This window comes from Loxodonta africana, chromosome 5, assembly GCF_030014295.1.
Source record: "Loxodonta africana isolate mLoxAfr1 chromosome 5, mLoxAfr1.hap2, whole genome shotgun sequence".
In the NCBI taxonomy this organism is placed as follows: domain Eukaryota; kingdom Metazoa; phylum Chordata; class Mammalia; order Proboscidea; family Elephantidae; genus Loxodonta; species Loxodonta africana.
This window is the reverse complement of record NC_087346.1, coordinates 155,337,515-155,355,032: the sequence shown is the minus strand read 5'-3', so window position 1 is coordinate 155,355,032 and position 17,518 is coordinate 155,337,515. Positions and strand designations below refer to the sequence as shown.

The window sequence follows — 17,518 nt, the reverse complement described above, 5'->3', positions numbered from 1 at the left end:
TTATGGGGGAAGATCCTTGTCATCAGTCGTCCCCTGGTCTAGGAGCTTCTCAGTGCAGGAACCGCGGGTCCAAAGGACAGGCTCTGCTCCTGGCGCAGTTTTCTTGGTGGTGTGAGGTCCTCATCTCTCTGCCCATTCCTCTCCTCTATATCTCAAAAGGAATTGACTTAAAACACAGCCTAATCTTGTAGATTGTGTCCTACCTCATTAACATACTTGCCTCTAATCATGCCTCATTAATATCATAGAGGTAGAATATACAACACATAGGAAAATCACATCAGATGACAAAATGGCGGACAGTCGCACGATGCTGAGAATCATGGCCTGGTCAATATGACACATATTTTTTGGGGACAAAATTCCATCCATGACATTTATCCATTGACGGACATTGAGGTTGCTGGGTGATTTTTGGAAGTAGATCTCCAGGCCTTTCTTCCTAGTCTGTCTTAGTCTGGAAACTCCACTGAAACCTGCTCAGCATCATAGCGACACACAGGCCTCCACGGACAGATGGGTGGTGGCTGCACGTGAGGTGCATTGGCTGTGAACTGAACCTGGGTCTGTCGTCTGAGAGGCAAGAATTCTATCCTTGAACCTCCAGTGCCTCTAATAATGTGCATATTAGCCAGATGTATGGGAGTGCCTGGGGGGTGCAAGTGGTTAATGAGTTCAGCTGCTAACCAAAAGGCTGGAGGTTTGAGTCCACCCAGAGGAGCCTCGGAAAAAAGGCCTGGGGATCTGCTTTGGAGAAATCAGCCATTGGAAGCTCCATGGAGCACGGTTCTACACGGACACACGTGGGGTCACCATGCGTCAGAACTGACTAGACAGCGACTGGTAGAACTGGTAGGTAGTATTAGGTTCCTATAGCCCCTGTAACAAATTACCACCAACTTAGTGGCTTAAAACAACGCAAATGTATACTCTTAAAGTTCTGGAGGCCAGAAGTCTGAAATCAGTTTCACTGGGCTAAAGTCAAGGCGAGCCATAGTGGTGCAGTGGTTCAAGCACTTGGCTGCTAACAGAAAGGTTGGTGGTTCGAACCCCCCAGCAGATCCACTGGAGAAAGACGAGGCAGTCTGCATCTGTAAGAATTTACTGTCACGGAAACCCTTTGGGGCAGCTCTACACTGTCCTGTAGGGTTGCTATGAGTTGGAACTGACTCTACCACAGTGGGTTTGGTTTAAAGTCACAGTGTCAGCAGGGCCACATTCCCTTGGGAGGTTGTTGGGAGAACCCATTTTCTTGCTCTTTCCAGCATCTAGAGCTGCGTTCCTTGGCTCTTGGGCTCTCCCTCCATCTTCAGGGCCAGGGCCGTAGCTCCTTCTGCTCTGACTCCGTGTCCCTGTGCTTCTGTCGCACGGTCTTCTGTCCGCAGCCACATCTCCTTCTGGTTCCATCTGCTGGGCAAGCATTAGTCCAGAAAGCTGACCCTTAGTCCCCCGGGCTAATGCGTTCATTTTCTAGGGCTTCTGTAACAGCATCACCAAATGGTGGCTTAAACCAATAGCAATTTATTTTCTCACAGTGCTGGAGGCTAGAAGTCCACAATCAAGGGTCAGTAGGGCCACGCTCTCTCTGGAGGCTGTGATTGGGGGGTCCTTCCTTGCCTCTTCTAAATCCTGGTGGCCCCAGGCGTCCCTGGCCTTGGCGTCACACCAGTCCCTCCCTCTATCTTCAATGGCCTCATCCCGTGTGTCTGAGTCCCTGTCTTCACCTGTGTTCTCCTCTCTGTGTCTGTTCTCCCACACGGACACCAGTCATCTCCAGTTAGGGCCCACCCTTCTCCCATATGACAGCATGTTAACTAATTACGTCTGTAAAGACACTATTTCCAAATAAGGTTGAGTTCACAGGGACGGGGGTTAGAACTTGAACATATCTTTTTGGGAGGCACACATCAGCCCGTAACACATAAACTTGTTCCCATCAAGTCGATCCTGACTCACAGCGACCCTAGAGGACAGAGTAGAACTGCCCCATAGGGTTTCCAATGAGCGGCTGGTGGATTCGAACTGCTGATCTTTTGGTTAGCAGCTGTAGCTCTTAACCACTATGCCACCAGCATTTCCCTATAACATATAGCATTCATGAATTTCCAAAAAATATCCACACCGAGAAAATTCCAGAGGGAGGAATTTCATGTTGGATGATTCAGCAGGCATTTGTGGTCCTCCTTACCCATGATAGTGAAACGTCATAGCAATTGGTGTCATTGAAGGCTTACTCTGCCGTAGGAGGTACTGAGGGTGTTCTGTGCCTTATCTCATTGAATCCTCAAAAGGACCCAGTGAGGTGAGATGTATTCTGCTCACTTTACAGTCGAGCAAACCGAGGTTCAGAGAGTTTAGGTTACTTGCCCAGGGACTCATACCTGGTGAGTAGGCAGAGCTAGGATTAGAACCCAGGACTGTGATGTCCCGTGTGTGTGTGTGTGTGTGCGTGCGCAACAATCACCCAGGGTCCTGCCCTTTCCTAGTGGTCTTGATTCAGTAGATTTGGGGTGGGGCCCAGGAATGTGCATTTTGGCATACAACCTGGGTACAGAGACCACGCTGGAGATAAACTGTGCTTAAGCTCTGGAGCCTTCCCAGTGAGCATGCCTCAGTTTTTTATGGCAGAGAGACAGTATGTCTTTCATTCATTCAACACACATTTTCCAAGTGCTGCCCACATGTCACGTGGCCTGCCTCCAGGGCTGAACCACTGGCCTGTACTGCCTTTCTGTATGAGGTAACAGGTAGGAAACCCCACTGCACATGAAATGCAATAGGAAAATTGAAAACTTTAACCCTCTCCTGACTTCTGCAGCCTCAAGCAGCCCACGGACTCGTTCCATGTTCGCTTTTACACCCTCAGGGACCAGGAAGACCTTATTCAAAAGAGAGTCTTCTATAGCACACCACCTGGTAAGTAGCAACTCCGATGTGTTAACAAAATTATCAGAAGTTGGAAAGAAACTAATTTTCAGCTGACTGTGTATAAAATGTCATAGGCTTTTATTCCTCAAAACATACAGTAAAACCTAAGAAAGCTGGAACCTGTGTAAGGCAGAAACCTGTCAGAGAAGAAAAATGGAAATATTTTCCACTAATACGGAGGATAGAAAGTGGTAAGACTGCACCCTGTTAAAGACGGAAAACTTGGGAGAGCCAGAAAAGCAAGGCCGTCCCGGCGAGTTCCGGCTCTCACAGGTTTCACTGCATTTTTCATTTGGAAGCAAATCCACTTATCTTTCCAAAGTGCTATTTCATCTGTGCAACATATCGTATTTAGATGAAGAGAATATTTGAATCTGAATATTAGGCCGCCACATCTGATGGTTTTAACGTGTGGCTCCGGGTTCGGCTTTAACCAGGCTGACTCTCTCCCCAGCTGTTGCAGAAATGATGCTGCTCATACTAGCAGTGAACATTTCATTAATATTTACTGGGGCCCTGGCCCTGTGCTTAGCACTCTCTCTTTCTCTCTATATATGACCCCATGTGAGACCCATTGCCTGTATTTTAAACAGGTGCACTTTTTAATAAAAAATCTTCAAAATGGCTTAAGGCAGTTTCATACTAGCGGAAGTAATTTCTTTATTCCCTTTTACAACACTCGTCATACTGTGCTTTTATTAAATATGTGTTGTTGTTAGGAGCCGTTGAGTCGGTTCCCACTCATAGCGACCCTGTGCACAACAGAATGAAACCTGCTGGGTTCTGCACCAGCCTCACAATCGTTGTCATGCTTGAGCCCATTGTTGTAGCCACTGTGTCTGTCCGTCACGTGAGGGTCTTCCTCTTTTCCGCTGACCCTCTGCTTTACCAACCATGATGTCCTTCTCCAGGGGTTGGTTCTTCCTGACAACATGTCCAAAGTATGTGAGACGAAGTCTCATCATCCTTGCTTCTAAGGAGCATTCTGGCTGTATTTTTCTTCCAAGACAGATTTGTTCATTCTTTTGGCAGTTCATGGTATATTCAATATTCTTCGCCCACACCGTGAATCAAAGGCGTCAGTTCTTCCTTATTCATTGTCCAGCTTTCGAATGCATATGAGGCGATTGAAAACACTGTGGCTTGGGTCAGGCAAACCTTAAATATGTGTAGCATGAAATAATTTTGACTTTCTAATATTTCTGTCTCATTGTAGTATGGAGACATTTCAAGAGAAGTTCAAGGCACTTCTGAGAATGGAGTCATTTTTCAGAAATGTGCGGTGGTAAGTGTCTGTAGGCGGCTTATACTTCAAGAGACAATAATTGGACTTTGCCCAAATCATTTGTTAATAGAGTCTTCACCGTGTGTTAACCAGGTCACAGGGTTACCTACTAGAACCTCTATACGTGAATGCTCAAGTAACGTACAAGGGATCTTATATTTTATACGGCAACCCCACAGTTGAGACTTTTTTTCTAACAGTTAATTTATTGGTAGTAGAAATCCACTGTGATCGTTTTAAATGGGGAAGAAAGTGTGATGTCTTTTCTCATAGATCATACACATTGATATGGTGCTTGACAGTGAAAAACGTTGTTGAATGCCTGGGGGGTCGTTTAATCTAATTCCATGGGGTGGTTATTTATATTATCCTCATGTTTGCTGTCGTTGTTAGCCACCGTCCTTGAGATGGCTTCCCGACTCGTGGAGACCCCATACAGGGTGAGATTGGCCTGTGGTGATCCATACGATTTCCATTAGCTAATTTTTGGAAGTAGATCATCAGGCCTTTCTTCCTAGTTTGTCTTAGTCTGGGAGCTCCACTGAAACCCGTTCAGCATCACAACATCATGCAAGCCTCCGCTGACAGACGAGTGGTGGCTGTGTATGAGGTACCTTGGCTGGGAATCGAACCCAGGTTTCTTGCATGGGAGGTGAGAATTCTACCACTGAACCTCCACTGCCGCCTGTCCTCGTGTTACATTTTGGACTATAGGGTCTCCCTCTTCTTGTGCCCATCTTTCCAAGGGGTACAGGACACCTATGACAATGTTAGTGCCTTGCCAGGCTTGGAGATCAAGTACTGTATCCTTCCATGATAGAAACCCTGGTGGCATAGTGGTTAAGTGCTACAGCTGCTAACCAAGAGGTCGGCAGTCCGAATCCGCCAGGCACTCCTTGGAAACTCTATGGGGCAGTTCTCCTGTGTCCTATAGGGTCGCTATGAATCAAAATCGACTCGATGGCCGTGGTTGGGTTGGTTACCTTCCCATGAGAAGTGTGCCATCTGGTGGAGAAAGGCTGGTGACTGCAGGGCAGCGTGAGGGTGAAATCAGTGCGTTGATAGGCCTGGTGGTGCCAGGGACAGCTGCCTGAAGGAGGTGAGCGTTGAGCTGAGTAGTTTAGAAGGCACAGGAGTTAGGGACAGAGTGAGTGACCGGAGAACAGGGTAATCTAGAAAGATCAACATGCATGAATAGAGGGCACAGTGACGGATTGCAGTGCGAGGCTAGGGTAAGTGTTTGAAAGAAGCCCAGAGAAGAACATGGAATCAGAGCTGTCTTAGTCATCTAGTGCTGCGGTAACAGAAATACCACCAGTGGGTGGCTTTCACAAACAGAGATTTATTTTGTCACAGTTTAGGAAGCTGTTGTTGTTAGATGCCATTCAATTGGTTCCAAATCGTAGGGACCCTGTGTACAACAGGATGAAACACTGCCCGGTCCTGCGCCGTCCTCATGATCGTTGTTATGTTTGAGTCCATCGTTGCAGCCACTGTGTCCATCCATCTCTCTGAGGGTCTTCCTCTTTTTCGCTGACCCTCTCTACTTTACCAAGCATTATGTCTTTCTCCAGGGACCGATGCCTCCTGATAAGATGTCCAGAGTATGTGAGACACAGTCTCGCCATCCTTGCTTCTAAGGAGCATTCGGATTGTACTTTTTCCAAGACAGATGTGTTCATTCTTTTGGCAGTCCATGGTATATTCAATATTCTTCTCCAACACCACAATTCAAAGGCATCAGTTCTTTTTCAGTCTTCCTTATTCGTTGTCCAGCTTTCACGTGCATATGAGGCGATTGAAAACACCATGGCTTGGGTCAGGTGTACCTTAGTCCTCAAGGTGACATCTTTGCTTTCTAACACTTTAATGAGGTCTGTTGCAGCAGATTTGCCCAATGCAGATGGCATCTGTCTTCCCTCATTTGTCCTTGCCTGTCTCTGTATATGGAGCCCTGGTGGCACGGTGGTTACAACTCGATGGCTAACCAAAAGCTCTGCAGTTCAAAGCCACCAGCCGCTCCTTGGAAACCCTATGGGGCAATGGGTTAGGTTTGGTTTTGGTTTCTCTGAATCTGTGCTGCCTGATACAGTGATATAAAGATATTACTTCAGGTCTTTGTACCACTCAGATGTGATTAGGTTTAGGACACACCCTGCATTGTATGGCTGTGTTAACATAACAAAGAAAACCTATTCCCAAATGGATCACAGCCACAGAAATAGTGGTCAGGACTCCACCACGTATTTTGAGGGCGGGATGCATTTCAGCCCATAACAGGGGCCACGAATGAGGCCAGCCTCAGAGTCCAGCCCTTGGTTGAGAGGGGCTTAGGCAGCATTCACGCCCCCCAGAGGGAGGGTGGGAAGGAGACCTCTGAGAAGGGCTTCCTCGCAGTGTGGGGCTCGTCCACCCATGTTGGCAAACCTGTGTGAAGTCCAGGGTGTGGCCACAGGGCCCAAAGCCCTCAGGAACTGATTGGTGACCCTTGTCCTCTGGCCTCCTTACTTCCTTGGGGAGATGGCTAATGTCGGAGATGCCTTCTGGGGCCAGGGCTGATGCTTTTAAGTAACTGAGTCTGCTGTTTGTTTTTCTGGGTGACACCAATGGTCACACACCTGCCTGGGGTGCTGCACTTGGGTCTTTTTTCTTCCAAGTTTTTCTGCAGGTATGATTTCACTGCATCATAGGGTCCCAGATCTTCCAGTGGAGTTTCTGGGTGGTACACATGGTTAAGTGCTCAACTACTAGCCCAAAGGTTGGCAGTTCAAGCCCACCCAGAGGTGCCTCGGAAAGACAGGCCTGGGAGTAGTTCTACTTTGTAACACATGGGGTTGCCCTGAGTTGGAATTGACTCAGTGACAACCAGCAACAACAACAACGTCTTCGAAATTATCTCCAAGGAACAGCTGCACAAGCAAGCATGTGTCAAAAGCCTCCTGGGGCCTCTCGAGTCAGACGGAGCCTGGTGGGTTGTCAGAAGCTTTGTGAGGTGGCAGAGCTTCCTTCTTCCTGGGAGAGTGGGTGCAGGCACAGGGGGAAGTCGCTCCCCTCAGCAGACCGGAGCTGATCCCAGAGGTGGCATAGCTTCCTTCTTCCTGGGAGAGTGGGTGCAGGCACAGGGGGAAGTCGCTCCCCTCAGCAGACCGGAGCTGATCCGTTTCTCCCTGTCCTAGGTGTCTGGGCAGAGCGTACCACAGACGGCTCACGTGTGGCTGCTGGTCAACAACACCAGGTTGCCCTCGGCCGCCAACCTCTCGGACCTGGTGCTGCTGGACAATATCACCGGCCTCACCGTGAGGGAGTCGGCTGGAAATAAGACGTCGGAAGGATTCCAGGCTTTCAGAAGGAAGTTTCTGCAAGGTAACCTCAGAGCGCGCTCAGGTCAGGGATGCAGATGATGAGCATACCTGGGACCCACGGAGTGGGTGGTGTGTGCCAGGCATGTTTTTGTTTTTTCTCTACCTGAAAAACCAAACCAAACCTTTTGCCGTAGCGTCAGTTTCGACTTTTAGTGACACTATTACAAAATAGAAGCACTCCATAGGATTTTCTTAGCTGTAATCTTTATGGAGCCCTGGTGGTACAGTGGTTAAAGCAACTGTTTACTAACCGAAAGGTTGGAGGTTCAAAACCACCAGTGGCTTAAGGGAGAAGGATGTGGCATTCTGCTTCCGTAGAGTTTTACAGCCTTGGAAACCTCATGGGGTCACTAAGAGTCGGAATCAACAGTGGGTTTTTGGTTTTTAATCTTTATGGAAGCAGTTCTCCAGGCCTTTCTTCCGCAGAGCCACTGGGTAGGTTTGAACCGCCAACCTTTTAGGTTTGTAGTCGAGTGTAAGCCACTTAGGTTTGTAGTTGAGTGTGAGCGGCTAGCACCACCCAGGCTCATATCTCTACATAACCTTTAAAAATAAGTTATATGTAAGAAAGCATTTGCCATTTCAACATTTTTTGCACGTATAATTCAGTGATATTAATTACGTTGGTCATGTTGTGGGGTTCTAGGAATGGTGGTGCCTTCAGCAGCGGAAAAGGGGTAGCTGCTTTGTCTCAGAAGCTGAGTTAGTTAACACCAGGTTTCTCCCATGCCTCACCTTTTACAAAGTCCCCGGAGTTAAGGGAACACGGAAGAGTCTCACAAAAACAAAATGTGCTCAGTTCAGCAATGAGAAGGAATAAAGTGCCAGTACAGGTTACAACGTGGGGGAATCAAAACACGTTACGTTCAGTGGCAGAAGCCAGGCATGAAAGACCACATTCTGTATGGTTCCATTCACCATTGTCGTTGTTTTGTGGTGTCCAGTCGGTTCTGACTCTTCGTGACCCTATAGGACAGAGTAGAACTGCCCCACTGAGCTTCCCAAGCTGTGATCTTTATGGGAGCGGATTGCCGGGTCGTTTCTCTGGCAGAGCTACTGGGAAGGTTTGAACTGCCGACCTTTCAGTTAGCAGCCGAGCGCCTAACCATTGCACCACTAGGGCTCCTTCTATTTATGTTAAATGTCCAAAGTGCACTTGGCTGCTAACTGAAAGGTTGGCGATTCACGTCCACCCAGAGGCACCTCAGAAGAAAGGCCTGGTGACAATCAACTTTTGAAAAATCAACCAGTTCTCCTGTAACACACATGGGGTCTCCACAAGTCAGAGTCAGCTCCATGGCGGGTTGGGTTTTGGTTTTGGACCCAGGGAGAGACCCTGGGTGGTGTAAACTGTTAACACGCTCGGCTGCTAACAAAAAGGTTGGAGGTTCGAGTCTACCCAGAAGTAGCTCGGAAAAAAGGCCTGGTGATCTACTTCCCATAAAATCAGCCACAGAAACCCGTATGGAGCACAGTACTCTGACACACGTGGCGTTACTATGAGTGTGAACTGACTTGATGGCAGCTGATTTGTTGTGGTTTTTTTTTGGTTTTAGGGGTGGGCGAGGACTGAGGAATGACTGTTACTGGTTAAAAGATTTCTTTTTAGGGTGATGGACATTAAATTGTGGTGATGGTAGCACGACGTTGTAAATAGACTAAAATTCCCTGAATTGTACCCTTAACGGAGGTGAATTTTGTGGTAGGTAAGTCATACCTTAATGTCTCAGTTTCCTGTGTCTGGGCTAACAGATTAGCACAGACTGGGGAGGCTTAAAACAAATGGAAATGTCTTGTCTCACAGTTCTGGAGCCCAGAAGCCCTCTCGGTACCCCTGGGCTGAATCAAGGTGTTGGCAGGGCCACACTCCCTCGGGGGTTCCAGGAAGTGGAGTTGAGACATCGCTGCCTCCTCCCAAATCGAAATACCACAGTGGGGGCCACTTGCCCCCCCCCCAGGTCTTGTTTCAGGTTCCTCTCTTTCCCATCCAGGACTCCCAAACCCAAAACCAAACCCATTGCTGTCGAGTTGATTCTGACTCATACCAGCTCTATAGGACAGAGTAGAACTGCTCCATAGGATTTACAAGGAGTGGCTGGCGGGCTCAAACTGCTGACGTTTTGGTTAGCAGGCGAACACTTAACCACGTGCCACCAGGGCCTGTTAACTTACCTTGGGGTTTAACTGAGTGCGGCCTCTCCCCAGCAACTGGGCTCCACCTCTCAGGAGCGGACGGGGCAGGCATGTTGGATCTTGACTTCTTGCTGGGAGAGTGCTTTGATCCAGAAACCCTGTCCCCCCTGGCTCCCAGGGAAGGGTGTAATTAAGCTACCTAGAGATAACTAGAGGCCACGAGGTTGGGACTCTGTGGGTGGACAGGGTGCAGGAACCCATGGGTGCCTTTTCCACCTCCTTTCTTGGCCCCAGCCTCTTGCTGCCTCCCCATGCCAGGGTGAAGGGGACCTTGCCGGTGCCCCCTAGTGCTCACAGAACCCAGCTGCCTGGGGGTGTTAGAAAAAACCAAAACCAAGCCCCTTGCCGTCCAGTTGATTCTAACTTATAGCAACCCTGTGGCAGCAGCTACTATCACACCCACCCAAGGCCTGAGGATCGGGGAAGGAGTCTGTGGAGGGCAGGCTGTGGTGTTGGGAATAGTAGATCCCACCTGAATCCTGAACGAGACTAACAGGTTGTGGATTTCCAGTGTGTGAGCTCAGTGAATCCCAGATTAGTGCTGCTGTAACGGAAATGGAGCCCTGGTGGTGCAGTGGTTAAGAGCTGGACTGCTAACAAGAAAAGGTCGGCAGTCCGAATCCACCAGCTGCTCCTTGGAAACTCTATGGGGCAGTTCTGCCTCTGAGTTACAGGGTCTCTGTGAGTTGGAATCAACTCAATGGCAATGGGTTTGGTTTTTCTTTTTTGGTAACAGAAATAGCATAAGCAGGTGGTTTTAATGAGCAGAAATGGATTTTCTCACAGTTTAGGAGACTAGAAGTCTGAATTCAGGGCACCGGCTTGAGGGGAAGTCTTTTCCTCTGTCCTCTCTGGGGGATGGTCCTTGTCTCAACTTCTGTGGCCCTGGTGTCCCTTGTTTCCTTGGAGATCTCCAAGTGGCAGCTGTCTTCCCCCATTTGTCTTATTTCTCTTTCTGCCTGATCTGCTCCTTTGGTATCTGAAAAGTGATTAGGTTTAAGACACACCCGACACTGGTAAGGCCTCATTAGTGTGACAGAGAAAACCCAGTTCTCAAATGGGATTACACCCACAGGTGTAGGGGCTAGGATTCCAACACATAGTTTTGGTGGACACGAGTCAACCCATAACACACCCAGTCCCACGCAGTGCTGGGTGGGGGTGCGCATGGGGGTGCCCAGGTAGGACTCTGGCAAGCAAGAGCAGAGTGGAGCTCCTGTGCTCCCCGACACCCCGTTTTAATGGGAAAAAAGAGGGAGCCCAGGAGCTGAGTAGCCTAGTCGATTCTTCTCCTGTTTACTACTCAGAATTCTCCCTGTTAACAGCGTGTCGGATGGGAAGGACTCCCTGACGGCAGACTTTGGGAGGTGAGGGCGGCCTCCTTTTGAACCGTGAAAGCAAGTTGTGTGGCTGGGCCTGGGGGTGGTGGGTAGCTGCGTGGGGAAAGCCTCTTCTCACCCCGTGTGTCTTCTCTCTGAGCAGCTGGAGATGCCTTTGCTGTCAGCTACATAGCCTCGCTCGTGGCCCGACATGTCAGGGACGGGGAGACCCTGCTGCTCCCGGCCCAGCTCACGTTCCACAGCTCGTCACAGGTACTGCCCCGTCCCTTCTACCTCTGTGCCGTCATCGTGTGAGGGAGATTTAGAGACATTGGCACCCAGGGCACAATATTGCTGTTGTTGTTAGCTGTTGTCGAGGCACCCCTGACTCATGGTTGTTGGGTGCCATGTTGAGTCGATTTTGACTCCTAGTGACCCTAAAGGACAGAGAACTGTCCCATAGGGTTTCCAAGGCTGTAATCTTTACTGGAGCAGATTGCCAGGTCTTTCTCCCATGGAGCCGCTGGTGGGTTTGAACCTCCAATCTTCTGATTAGCAGCCTAGTGCTTAACCATTGTGCCACCATGGCTCCTTCCAACTCACGGTAACCCTTGCAAAACTGAATGAAACAGTGCCTGGTCCTGCGCCATCCCCATGATTGGTTGTGGATTGGACCATTGTCATCCACAGGGTTTTCTTTGGCTGATTTTCAAAAGTAGATCACCAGGCCCTACTTCCTGGTCCGTCTTAGTCAGGAAGCTCCGCCGAAACACGTTCAGCATCACAGACAGACAGGTAGTGGCTGTGTATGAGGTGTGCTGGCCAGGAATTGACCCAGGTCTTCTGTATGAAAGGTGAGAATTCTATACTATCTGTTAGTTCATCCCTTGATTGATTCATTCCGTGGTGTCGTGGGCTCTGGGCTCTGACACACGTTGCCACAAACCTGTCTCTGTGAGTAACTCTCCTTGGGACCTTGAGAAAGTTACTTGCCCCTTCTGGGCCTCACGCAGGGTTATTATAAAGACAACTTGGACATGTTATCAGGAGGGACCAGTCCCTGGAGAAGGACATCATGCCTGGTAAAGTAGACGGTCAGTGAAAAAGAGGAAAACCCTCAACAAGATGGATTGACACAGTGGCTCAACGATGGGCCCCAACGTAGCGATGACTATGAGGATAGTGCAGGACCAGGCAGTGTTTTCTTCTGTTGTACGTGGGGTCCCTGTGAGTCAGTACCAACTTTGTGGCATCTGACAGCAACAGCAACAGATGGCTTTAAAGAAAAGAAATCTATCGTCTCCCAATTCTGGAGGCTGGAATTCAAGTCAGGGTGTCGGCCATGTTGATTCCTTTTGAGGATTTGAGTGAGGCACCGTCCCATGCTCCTGTCCCAGCTTCTGGTGTTCCTTGGTGTTCCTCTGCTGCTTGTGGATGTGGCCTCATTTGGTGTCACCCCCGGGTGTGACTGTCTCATGCCTGTCCTCTAAGACACCACTGGGAACGGATAAGGAGCCACTCTACTCCTCTGTGACCTGGGTAACTGATAGTATCTTCAAAGAAAGACCTTATTTCTCCAAACAGGGTCACATTCACCTGTTGAGGAGGTAGGACTTTAACATTTCTTTTCTGGGGACACAGTTAAATCCATAACACCAAGTAAGTTAAAATAAAAAGTTAAGATAGGGCAATAGTTTGCACTCGAAAGCCAAAATGAAACCAGAAACCTCCATCTCCTCACATAGGAGTATCAGGACTCTGCGAGCTCTGACGAAGCTCTGACGCACCCAGGGGGCACAATGGGAAGTGCAAGCCCTGGGCGGGTGGACTTGGGCATGGGGCGCGGCTCCCTGGCTCACTCCAGTATGACCTTCCCAGCCCCGTCACACCCAGACGTCGCCCTGTCTATTAATCCGATTCTTGGTTTGTGTACGATACTGACTCTTCTACCCCCAGCCTCCTCCCCACACTGCTGCCACTGGATTGTCAGCTCCACGTGACAAGAGACCTCATCTGTCATATTCACAGCCGTGTCCCCAGTGCCAAAAATAGAGGCTGACACATATCAAAACCAAAAGGCCAAACCTGTTGTCATCAAGTCGATTCCAACTCATTGTGACCCTATAGGACAAAATAGAACTGCCCCATAGGGTTTCCAAGGAATGGCTGGTGGATTCGAACTGCCAACCTTTTGGTTAGCAGCCATGGCTCTTAACAACTGCGCCACCAGGTGCTCAGTAAATATTTGTTTCCCCACCTGTCTGTCAGTTTGTCATGGTGTGGTGGCTTGGGTGTTGCTGTGATGCTGGAAGCTGTGACACTGCTATTCCAAATACCAGTGGGGTCACCCGTGGTGGACAGGTTTCACTGGAGCTTCCAGACTAAGACAGACTAGGAGAAAAGGCCTGATGACTTGTTTCCCAAAATTAGTGGGTGAAAACCCTATGGATCACAAGAGAACATTGTCTGATACAGTGCTGGAAGACGAGCCCCCTAGGTTGGAAGGCACACGGCATAGACAGTGGTCGCAACAATGGGTTTGAGCACGCCAATGATCGTGAAGATGGCGCAGGACTGGGCAGTGTTTTGATCTGTTGTACATGGGGTCGCCATGAATTTGGAGCCAACTGGATGGCAACTAACAACAACATATGTTCTCAGTGGCAGAGTGTGAGGAGGCATTAAGATAGACCCATAGGGAGCTGGCATTTGGGGGCAAGGGGTGCATTAGAATGAAAGGGGAACCCACCTAGTCCCGACAGAGCCCAGCAGCTTTTTCCACCTTACTTGATGGAAGCCGATGCTCAGAGAGTTCCAGGAACCAGCTGCAGGGCGCACACCTGGGCATCTTTGAGGTCAGCACTCAAGCCTGTACTAACTCCAGCCCCAAGTGTTTCACCACACGGCCATACTGCAAATAATTTCCTTGGTTATTTGGGAAACTGGTGTTTGGATGCCACATGTGCCTTCAGTAGAGAAAGAGGGGTCCTGATTCCATCGATCTTTCCCCCAAAGGGGTTGTAAGACCTGTGCAAGTCCCCACCCCCCACCTACAGCTCCAGGGCCTGTTGCAGCTGCAGACACGGTGGGTTGGAAATATTACCACATGTATTCTGCTGTATCAGAGATCCAAAAACTGTCAACCAAAGCATTTCCTCTTCTTTTTTCTAGAACAGAACACAGCTTAAAGCCCTTTTCGCCATCACAGCAGAAGAAAAGGTAACGGTAAGAGAAAAGACAGGACTTGCACACCATCGTTATGCAAATGTGTCTTTTGTGCCTGCGGTGTGCTGGCCTCTTGCTTGTCCTCAGAGCCAAGGGGAGGGCCTGTAGCTAGCCTTGGCACCACAGACGAATGGTGAGGCTGTGGACTTCATGCTGTCTTTCACATCTCCAGCATGTCCCCAGTGTGGCTTGAGGAGGTATAGCTAGCTTACCATCCTCTGTACCCCAGTGGAGCCCCTGGGGGGTGCAAACTGTTAACCCACTTGGCTGCCAGCTGAAAAGTTGGAGGTTCGAGTACACCCAGATGCACCTCGGAAGAAAGGTCTGGCAATACACTTTCAAAAAATCAGCCATTGAAAACCCCATGGAGTGCAGTTCTACTCTGACACACAGGAGGTCACCGTGAGTCGGTGTCAACTGGGCAGCACCTGGTTGGTTGGTTGGTTGGTATCCCTGATGACCCTTCCGTCTGGGCAAGATGGATCAGGCTACTGCCTGGACAGGCTGAGGTTCCACCTATTCCCCTGTGTTCCTACCTGCCCCTGGTGTGCCCCGCCTGGTCCAGCTGGTGGTGAGGCTTTGTTTTCATGGATCTTTACAGAGCGTGGGGTCCTGGAGGGCTCTCTGCTGTTCGCCACTAATCTTTCAGGTTTTTGTTCATCAGTTTGATCCTTCACACTTGTGCTCTCACTCACTCGTTCACGTAGTCATCACGTGTTTGTTCACTGTGTAGCAACAGTGCACGTTTCTCACGCAACAGTCGTGATGGTGCTACAGGGCTGGGCAACATTTCTTTCTTTATACACGTAAGGTGGTCGTGAGATGAAGCTGACTCACCACAACCAACAACCACAACAACAACAACGTGATAGGCTTTCTACAAAATTTACATGTGCCAAATCATTTCATCTTCACCACAATCTTGTGAGATAGATTCTATTTTTAAGTGACTTCCATCTCACAGATGGGGAAACTGAGGCACAGCCAGGTCAAGTAACTTGCCCAAGGTCACATCGTATTAGGAATTGAATTGTATCCCCTAAAACTATGTATTGGAATCCTAACCCCTATACCTGCAGATGTAATTCCATTTTGGAATAGCATTTTCTTTGTTATGTGAATGAGGCCATGTCAGTGTGGGGTGTGTCTTAAACCTAATGATTTTTGAGGCATAAAAAGAGCAGGTTAGACACAGAGAGAAGCAAGCACAAATGAGGGAAAGATGGATGCCACGTGGAGATCCCCAAGGAACCAAGAAACGCAGAGAACACTTGTGAAACAGACAGAAGGATCTTCTCCCGGAGCCCTCAGGGAGAGCCTTCCCCTAGAGCCCAAGAACGCATTGCTGTCGAGTTGATTCGCAGCGACCCTGTAGGACAGGGTAGAACTGCCCCATAGGATTTCCAAAGGCTATAATTTTTTTTTTTTTTATTATTGTACTTTAGATGAAGGTTTACAGAACAAACTAGCTTCTCATTAAACAGTTAGTACACGTATTGTTTTATGACATTGGTTACCAACCCCATGACATGTCAACACTCTCCCTTCTTGACCTTGGGTTCCCTATTACCAGCTTTCTGGTCCCCTGCTGCCTTCTAGTCCTTGCCCCTGAGCTGGCGTGCCCCTTTAGTCTGGTTTTGTTTTATGGGCCTGTCTAATCTTTGGCTGAAAGGTGAAACTCAAAAGTGACTTTATTACTGAGCTGAAAGGGTGTCTGGGTCCATACTCTCAGGGTTTCTCCCGTCTGTCCGGCCAGCAAGTTTGGTTTTTCTTTTTGAGTTAGAATTTTCTTCTACATTTTTCTCCAGCTCTGTCCAGGACCTTCTACTGTGATCCCGGTCAGAGCAGTCAGTGGTGGTAGCCGGGCACCATCTAGTTTTATTGGACTCAGTCTGGTGGAGGCCGTGGTAGATGTGATCCATTAGTCCTTTGGACTAATCTTTCCCTTGTATCTTTAGTTTTCTTCATTCTCCCTTGCTCCCAAAGGGGTGAGACCAGTGGAGTATCCTAGATGGCTGCTCACAGGCTTTTAAGACCCCAGACGCTATTCACCAAAGTAGAACGTAGAGCATATTCTTTTTAAACTGTATTATGCCAATTGAGCTAGATGTTTCTCTTGACCGTGGTCCCCACATCAAGGCTGTAGTCTTTGCGGAAGCAAACTGCTGCATCTTTCTCCTTTGGAACAACTGGTGGGTTTAAATTGCTGACCTTTCATTTAGTAGCCAAGCGCTTAACCACTGCACCACCAGGGTTCCTTCCCCTATAGCAGGTTCCCTGAATTTGGACTTCTAGTCTCCCGAACTGCAAGAAAATATATTTCTGTTTGTTGAGGCCACCCACTTGTGGTATTTCTGTTATAGCAGCACTAACTAACTAAGACAGATGGCTAGTGTGTCAGGGGCCCCCGACCCACGCTGAGGTCCGGTGATTCTCTAGGAGGACTCCCAGGACTCAGCACATAGTTGTACTCATGGCTGTGATTTCTTACAGTGACAGGATAGAGCAAGACCAGCACAGGGAAGGGGCACGTGCGGCCGGGTCTGGGGAACCCAGGCCTAAGTGTCCAAGAGTTCTCTCCCTGTGGAATCACACAGGACTCGCTGAACTCCCCCAACAGTGCCTGTGACAACACAAGTGAGATTGTCTACCAGGGATGCACGTTAGAGACTCAGTGCTCAGCGTCTTCACTGGGGCTGGTCACGTCGGCATCTCCTGCCTGGCACGTGGCAAGGTTCCAAACTCCCAGAAGAAGAGCAGCTGTTCGGCGTAAACCACATAGTGTGCACGACAGTTTAGCCTGGTGAGCCACTCATCAAGAAATGGTGGGGCGGGGGGTTGGGTGGGCAACAACAAACCAAACCTGTTGTTGTGGAGTTGATTCTGACTCATGGTGACCCCATGTGGTACAGAGTAGAACTGCCCCATAGGGTTACCTTGGCCATAATCTTTGTTGTTGTTGTTAGGAGTCATCGAGTCAGTTCTGACTCATTGCAACCCTGTGTACAAAATAATGAAACACTGCCCGGTCCTGCGCCATCCTCACAATTATTGTTATGCTTGAGTCCATTGTTGCAGCCACTGTGTCAATCCATTTCGTTGAGGGTCGTCCTCTTTTTTTCTGACCCTCTGCTTTACCAAGCACTGGATGGGTTGGACCTCTTCCTTTAGTACCATCAGTTCCTGATCACATGCTACCTCCTGAA

General features: G+C 49.0%; 1 protein-coding gene across 1 annotated transcript in view; it reads left to right on the top strand.

The window, feature by feature from the left end:
• The first annotated feature begins 2,766 nt into the window (after nucleotides 1–2,766).
• EVC2 (EvC ciliary complex subunit 2) overlaps nucleotides 2,767–17,518 on the top strand; it is a 183,500-nt gene continuing 168,748 nt past the window's right edge. Inside the window, 6 exon segments of the mRNA XM_064286086.1 lie at nucleotides 2,767–2,916; nucleotides 4,145–4,223; nucleotides 4,653–4,666; nucleotides 7,414–7,576; nucleotides 11,251–11,360; nucleotides 14,259–14,312. Coding sequence (XP_064142156.1) covers nucleotides 2,767–2,916; nucleotides 4,145–4,223; nucleotides 4,653–4,666; nucleotides 7,414–7,576; nucleotides 11,251–11,360; nucleotides 14,259–14,312 — 570 coding nt within the window.